Here is an 8,778-nt window from a genome sequence, read left to right on the forward strand (position 1 = left end):
ACAAATTAAACTATTTTCGTTAATTTCATATCATACCTTTGATTTACAAAATTGTATCAATTTAACTTATAATTGTTAATTCAATTTGAAGTGTATATAACCTTTAATATGAAGCCGTAAAATCACCTCTAGACTACATAATTTAAACAATAATTTCCCCTTATTATTAACTCCGCCACTATATTTATAATTATAAAATAGCCACCCCCTCTATTATCCTATATTTAAGATTTATAAATTCTCTCTTTACTTGGGCAAAAACAACTTCATGCATACACTATATTTTACATTCTATCATGTTAAGACTTTTGAAAATTAATAAAATAAAGCCAACAATAATTTCTTGGAAGTATTACAAGTCTAAAGGCCAAGATCAGCATGTTTCACTAATAAAACTAAAGATTCTAGCGAAAATGCATGTCAGAAACTAAAATTTTAAACGTGACACTCCAACCGCTGTTAGATCCCGAAAATAAAATTTTGACCGAGAAATTGACTTCCCATTTTATTTGAACCAAAGCTTTACATTGAAAGCCAGAAAGCAAGCAGGAAAAAACAGAACATCTCGCTAAGAGTACATAGTGGAATTGATTATTACAAATAATAAACCATTCCATATGGTTCTATGGTATCATCATCAATAGGCACACCAAAGTGAAAAAAAACAGGTTTTTGGAGTTTATGAGTTTTGATAATCTCAGACAATTGACAGATATTAGATTGAAAATTTAGCTTGCAGGAGGATGTGGATTACAACGCCATCAGCTGCAGCCACTGCACCTTATTCCTCTTCTTCAGCCTCCTCCAGCCAATTCACAAAGGACTCCAGGGCCTTCACAAAGGTTTGCCTGTGTTGCATTTTCAACATGTAATTATAAGCCACTAAGAAAAATGGAACAGAATCCAATAGAAGTAAAGGGCATGTCAATTAAGAATGCAAGAGAGACTATGATTTCAGATATAATAGAATGACAGAGAAGTACATGCTGGTGATTTTGACTAGTTTATCCAAAAAATTTGGAACTAAAACTTTGTTGTTGTTTTAAGAAAAATAGAATAGAAACCAATAAAACTAAACTAAGAGGGTAACCCACACCGAGTATCCTTTATAATTACCATAAAGGTCAGGGTTACTGAAGACACCACAGATCTAGTGCAATGGGAAACAAATGAAATTATTTAATAAACATAATACTCAAATTCTATGCCAAAAATCCAAATCCAAAAAATTGCATAGTATCATAAATAGCTACTAGTAGCCCATCCCTGGGAGAGTTTATAAATATCACAGAAGAACAGATGAAATTGGAAAATACTCAGGGTTCCAAAATTTTCCACAATGAAGACTCCATTTCAGATTATGGAAATAGTACTACAATGCAATCGGAAACAAAGGAAATGATTTAATTACCATAGAATATAGTGCTATGTGAAATTCAAGAAGAAATTTAAATGGGACGTAAGAAAATACTTAACAGATTAATAGCAAACTTTTGCTGGGTCCAGAAGTATTTTTGAGTTAAAAAACGTGCTTATATCATAATATACTACTATTATATACTACTATTAGCTAAAGAAAACTCTCAGCCAACACAAGAAATTTAGAGCCTGTTTGGGATCCACTTATTTTGTTGAAATTAAAAACTTTTTATTAAAAATACTGTAGATAAAGATAAAAGTTAGCTGAAAAAATACAGTGGGATCCATGAATAGTACCAAATAGTGCAATGAGACTCATGAAATAGTACAGTGAGGCCCATGAATAGTGCCAAAAAGTGCAGTAGGGCCATGAATAGTTGCAAAAATAAGCTGAATAGTAAAATAAACTGGCTTTTTAATTTTTGCCAAACACACTTAGATTGTGTTTAGATACTGCTTATTTTGCTCAAACTAAAAAAATTATTGTTAAAAGTACTGTAGACAAAGGAAAAGTTGGTTGAAATAGTACAGTGAGGCCCATGAATAGTGCCAAAAAGTGCAGTAGGGCCATGAATAGTTGCAAAAATAAGCTGAATAGTAAAATAAACTGGCTTTTTAATTTTTGCCAAACACACTTAGGTTGTGTTTAGATATCGCTTATTTTACTCAAACTAAAAAATTATTGTTAAAAGTACTCTAGATAAAAGAAAAGTTGGTTGAAATAGTACAGTGAAACCTATGAATAGTGCCAAAAAGTGCAGTAGGGCCTATGAATAGTAGCAAAAATAAGCTAAATAATGAAATAATTTTAATTTATAATTCCTTCCCAAATGCATGCTTAATATCCTGATGGAGGAAATGAAATGAACTTTCATACCTGCCCTTGGGGTTTGTTCCTTTGCGGAACCAGTGAAGAATGGTGTCTTCTGCCAGTACATCCTGTTCATAGAGAGACCTCACAATCTCAGGGAACAGCTTCATGAGCTTAGCATCCTCATAGCATTGCATCTGAACTTTGTACATGAGTTCCAGCTCAAGTTTCCCATTGGTGCAGAAAGTATTCAACAGTGTCGCCCATGTTTTCACCTGTATCACAAAAAGCTCACTCCCACCATCAAATTTAAAGCTAACAAATTCCCTCGAATGAGATAAGGATATGTACAATCTGTAGTTTTCATATAAAGAATAGAGCTTTTCTTGAAAAGCTACATTCAGTTAGCTCACGCTATATCAACACAATACAGGTTTATCAAGATGCAACTAATGGAATTTGACATTAGCAAGAGAGTACCAAACATTCTCATCAACTATGAATTAATATGACAGCTATATTTAGCAAATGTAAATCATACGACATGAATTGCAGAATCAACTTCAGGAAAAAGATTTCTCATGATCTTTCTAATAAAATGACCACAAGCATATGCATTGTTGTGACAAGATTTACAATCTAGGATTTAAATGGTATGAGCAAATGAAAGCAAAACAGAGAATGCAGAATATAAACATTGATTTATGTGGATCAGTCTTCTACACCTACATACACAGGCACAGAGCAATTTCAAAGAAGATGATGATTACAATGGTTTTTCTCAAACTCACCTAAAAAAAAAAAAAAAAATCCCATAACTCCCTGCCTCTAAGGATCAAAATTATCTCATGCAATAGGCATATGACACAACCTATACAACATACAACGTCCATGCCTCTGAGAGCCTCAATATGCATCTGTTAATCTCTTTAGATACTCTTCTATGTCAGGAAAACCTTCCTTTTTTTTTTGAAGTAACAAAAAAAATTATTAGAAAAAAACATACCTAGTACACTGGTGGTGTACTAAGAGAGAACTACAATCAATTCAAAATTCAATGATCAAACAAGTGAGAGAGAAAATCAAGGGGGATTCTATGTCAGGAAAACTTCAAATGACAATTCATATTCTATGTCCTAGAAAGGGAAACTATTATCCAGATAGTGCCCCCTACCACGGGTTAAAATTATCAACCCAAAAGGCCAGAAATGAAAGCATAAAAGAAAAAGTACTCTGGCATGAAAAATTGCATTACATATAAAAAAGTACAAGCAACATGTAAGACATTGACAAACAGTGAGCAATAATATATCCTGCCCATATGCTAAGATAAAGATGTAAAGTTGTGTAGCAAATAGCAAAGATACATAAAACATTCAACATTGGTTTCTTAAATGGGTAAAGTATTAACCACTGAAAAGAAGACACAAAACAAGCATAAGTCTAAACATACCTGGCGTAGAGCTGCATTAGCATTTTGCTGCTGGTTCTTTCCAGACCACTGAACAGCATCCATTATGACATCCCACAAAATCCTCACAACCTCGATGTCTGGCAACTTAGCATCTTTAACACGCTGCTTCACAGTTTCTATGACTTCGGATATGTCAACCTCCTCCGTTATCTGGGTTGTTAAAGCAGATTTCATGTCCTTAAGTTTCACTTCAAATATTTTCTTCTCATTGTACTCAACCAAAGGTACCAACCCTTCCTTCCTGAAAATTTTGAAACCAACACAAATATTAGTTCCAAATCATGGATTTTAGTAGACAATAACAGTGTTCAAATTAAAAAAGGGGAAACAAAGGAAAAAAGGTAATAATGATAATAATAATAACAGTAACAAGAAGCAAAAAGACTGAAGTTACAAGAACTCCAAAGAAATACAAAAGGATTTAATAAAAACAAATATTCCTTCCAGCAAGTACAGCATTTCTTTGATATATCAGAGGGCAGAAAGCATTCAGATAATACAAAGGATAGGTCTGCAGATAGGAGAAAAAGGGAGGTATCATAAAACATTATCCATAACTCCAATTCCTTAAACATATGGTTAAAACTCACGTGAAATGCTCTGAGAAACCCTCAGGGGACCGTTTTGCAGATGGGAAGAAGTCCAGAAGATTTTCCTCCACTTTACCCCGCTTCAGTATAGAAATCAAATCATCAAGGCTATTATCAATCAGATACTCCTTAAAGAAGTCAGTTATAAAAGAAAGAACTAGCCCTTTGGCCACAAGATTATCCTTGAGCAGTGGCTGGAACACGGTCTCCGGTGGAAGACCTGATAACTTCTGGGAGAAAGCAAGTGCCGTGAAAATTGCCAGCTTCTTCCTCTCATTTTCCTCAAAAAGCTCCAAGGACTGCAGGAATCTTCGCATGACATTCTCAAGATTTTTTATGAGAAATGGCTTCCGCCGTAAAATTTTCTGTATGTAGATTACAGATGGTAAAATGAGTTCTCGTGTAGGCTCACAGTCTATTATAGAGTAAGGGTGGCGCTCCCCCTCATCAGGTTTGGTTGTTCCAGGTTGTGTACGCCCCCCTGTGAAAACAACCTGCAGTAATCTGACAAATTAGACTATTCCATGTTCAAAAGAGTAATAAACTAATAGGATTTACAAAAACTAAATAACTTAAGATTCCCACCAGATATATGTAAAGTGTGAAACACCAAATCAAATTTATTTGTGTCAATCACCATAGTACTAAAAATGGCAGAAATCAGAAATAAATGACATTCAGTGGGACAAAGTAAACGATTGCCCCCATTAAGATTTCAGAAGGATAAGTAGTAAAGCCAAGTATAAATTGTATAATCCAGTAAACTGCATTCTGTAATATTAACAAATACGCATCCAATTAACATTGGGAAAAAAAAATCATGTTGTTTAAATTGATGCCACAAAAAAAAAAAAAAAAAAAAAGAGAGAGAGAGAGAAAAATGAAAGAACCAGATTCAATTTCTATGATTATGACTGCCTCAATGAATCATCCACTATCATCGAAGCATCATGTAATAAACCACGATTCTATGGACATAAATTTCTGAATCTAGTTTCAAGTAGAACCAAAGGCTAGGACTAGGATCACCATTCTTCAGAAATTAAAAATAAAGATGCATTGAAACTGATAAAGGATTAACTTTTCTTTTAACATAAGATATCAAAAATCTCTAGAGCATCAAGTAGCTTACCTCAAAAAAGGTGTCACCGTATCTTGAGAAATTAAGATCTGCAGATTCAAGACTCTTAGCGATAAGTTCCTGAAAGTAGCAAATATTGTTAGGTATATCAATTGAATAGTTTGTAAGATTATAATTGCATAGGAAAGAATTTTTTATATGTAAGTATAAATGCATGAGTAACACTTACCAGATCACCAGCATTATCCAAATAAATCTGGACCACTGCATCCGAAAACGCTGCAGGGTCCAGCGGCGCTGCAATGTTCCGTTTGCGGGTCTTAATCCGCGTACCACTGGAAATATGAATCAATTAAAACAAATAAGAACAAGTTTGGGACTAAGAACTCCAACATTGTAGTAACAACTAATGTTGTATTAGGCAAGAATATCCAAAGTTGTGATATATTAACTGTACATACTGTACACGAATAATTCCTACTTCCTAGGCCATATAGCCACAAATTAGTTCTAATTATTGCAAAACAACATAACCATTACATTTCCCCTCATATGAAGAGTAGATAACAGATACCACTTCTTTAAAGATCAGAAAGCACATACTTATTGACTTATAGGTAAATTAAGCACAATTGGTTCACCTATGTCATCTTTAATTGGGATAGCTACAAGTAGCATTTGTGAAAGTGAAACAATTGAAAAGCCTTCACAGTTGTATATGTATCATATCCACCATCCTAACCATAAACATATGCCAAGAAGCACAAAATCCAATACCCTCCTAAAGTAGATTCATTATCTATGATTGCAAAATGCTGATTTTAAAAATCTTTTTATGAGTGAAGGAAAAACCAAAAAAAAAAAATATAATGCAGATCCAACACTTAGAAGAGAAAACAGTAAAGGAAATGAAGCATCAAAGCAGCATGTGATAAATTCAAAATATATCTATAACAGCAAATCATTCAACACAATGCTCTTACTTTGGTCATAACAAAAGAATGAAATTTAAAAATTGGACAAATATTTATTGCAGATGACCAAATAAACCAAAATCCTCACGAGATTGAGCCAAATACAACAACTTTGTTGAATTGAGATACTTCAGCCCTTTCTATCTTCTGAAACCAAGATAGTACAACAATTCAGATTTAAAATACCATTTCACTTTCTCCTTACTTTTTTTTTTTTTTAAATCAACAATTACAAAAGTGGAAACAAAAAACTTACAGTATTTCATTAGTTAGATTGATCTATGTTTCAGATGCATAATCAAAGCATATTCCAAAATTAGAATGAACAAATCAGATTATACAACACATAAAAACAGAGAAAGCGTCTTACCATTTCACTTTCTCCTTACTTTTTTTGTCAACATTTACAAAAGCAGAAACGCAAAACTTACAGTATTTCATTAGTTAGATTGATCTAAATTTCAGATGCATAATCAAAGAATATTCCCAAAAAACAAAGAAAAAAAAATCAGATAAGAACAGAGAACACGTCTTACCCAAGAGTGGGTCTCTCCTTCGAGCTGCAGGCATGAAACCGAAAAGCTCCATCAGTAAAAATGAATGACTATTTTTTAGCAAACTATGAATCGTAACCGATAGTATCAAAGGTGGATTTTTTCAGCAAAATCAAACAAACCCAATTCAAAGATAAGATCAAAACAAATATTGCCCAGATAATAAAAATCCAAACAACAAGATCCCCCAACCATTAAAAAAAATATTCCTGAAATACGAACTCTAACACACATCCAAAGTATTTTTCTTTATCAAAAAATACAGATCAGAAGGGGAAAAAAAACCCTAAAAATTCTTTGTTTTTTACAGATAAAATAAAGCAATACTTTAAAAAAAAAAAAAAAAAAAAACTAAAAAAGGGAAACTTTTTCTTTCATTTTTCTTTTTAGGAAAAACCCAATAACATAAAAGAATTCCTGCAGAAAATTCTACTCCAAATAGAGGCCAAAAACCTACAAGATCCAATAATTCAACAAGAATCCAGATCAAAAAACCTACCAAGAACATCATAAACGAAAATATTAAAGACTTTAATACATAAACAGAGCACACAAACTAAAAAATTGAAAAGTTTGGCCAAAAAACACCGTTTAGGGTTTCGAGATATAAACATTGAGAAACGGATCTGTGAAGAAAACAAATCACATAGAACAGTTAAAGTTAGAGAGAGAGAAGGAGAAGAAGAAGAAGAAGAAGAAGAAGAGTACCTCATAAACCAAGACGATGAGGGATCGGAGAAGATGTGAGTCTGAGAGACTCTCTGCGTTGGGAGCTTTTGCGATTAGAAAGAGAGAGAAAGAGAAAGAGAGAAAGAGAGTCTCGTAAGTAGGCTTAGACACAGATATTTTTATTCTTCTAATAAACGCACACAGAGAGAGAGAGAGAGAGCGAGAGAATAAAAAAAATAATTAAATGAAAAATAGAAATGTGTGTTTTTTTTTTTTTTTTTTTTTTTTTTCGAGAATCAATATAGAAATGCGTCGGATGGTCAAGTTAGTGGCCTCCCACCTTGTCATATTATGTGTCACACTCACACTCACACTCACACTCACTCACTCTCACATGATGCTTATGCAAATTGAGGTTATGAAATCTTAATTTTTTTATTTATTTGATTAGGTGATTGAGGTTCTCAAATCTTAAAGGTATGTTTGTTAATTTGGATTATACCAAGTATATTAATATAAAATAATTATTTCTTATAATCCAATTAATACTTTTTTAAAAAAGAAATGATAAAAATATAATATATTCTTATATCTTGTAAATTTGATCACTCTCATATCTATATATATAAATATATATATATATATATATATATATATGTGTGTGAAACTGAGAGAAATTCAAATTAGAATTCCAAATTAAAATTTTAATTTTGCATCATGTGTCCTAAATTATTTATTATTAAAGAGTTTTATTTCTTAATTTTAGAATCAAATGTAGAATCACATCATAAATATTCATCAAAGTGAGTTATTAAGTACAAAAATCAAAGAATTTATAATAAATGAATCGTAAAAAAAAAAAAAAAAAGTGTTTCACAATAATTTTTTTTTTAAATGAACAATTTACATTTTATACTTAATAATATCCTTACAAAATTTTTTAAAGAGTTAACAAAATATAAAAATGATTATCAATAGTATTTAAATTATATATATATATATATATATATATATTATGCATCTTATTATATATCTTTAAGTGTATCCATGCATATGCATGGAATTACAAGTTAGTAAGGGGTAGTGCATAGATCGGGTTGATCCAAGTTGATGGATTTTTTCAATCCAATCCATCGTAATTAGGTTAAAAAAAAAAAAAAAAAAAAACATAGATTAGGTTGAATTAGGTTGACCCATGGGTTGGTA

General features: G+C 32.0%; 1 protein-coding gene across 1 annotated transcript; it reads right to left on the minus strand.

The window, feature by feature from the left end:
* Positions 1 to 478: 478 nt before the first annotated feature.
* On the minus strand, positions 479 to 7,774 carry LOC126691341 (uncharacterized). Its single transcript, XM_050386395.1, has 8 exons — positions 7,612 to 7,774; positions 6,886 to 6,909; positions 5,605 to 5,710; positions 5,427 to 5,495; positions 4,295 to 4,788; positions 3,684 to 3,945; positions 2,297 to 2,505; positions 479 to 848 (listed from the first exon to the last, which is right to left on the minus strand). Exons 1-8 carry the CDS (start codon positions 7,614 to 7,616, stop codon positions 782 to 784), a joined length of 1,236 nt encoding a protein of 411 aa, XP_050242352.1. The 5' UTR covers positions 7,617 to 7,774; the 3' UTR covers positions 479 to 781.
* Positions 7,775 to 8,778: the final 1,004 nt, after the last annotated feature.

This window comes from Quercus robur, chromosome 1 (assembly GCF_932294415.1).
Source record: "Quercus robur chromosome 1, dhQueRobu3.1, whole genome shotgun sequence".
NCBI classification, from domain to species: Eukaryota; Viridiplantae; Streptophyta; class Magnoliopsida; order Fagales; family Fagaceae; genus Quercus; species Quercus robur.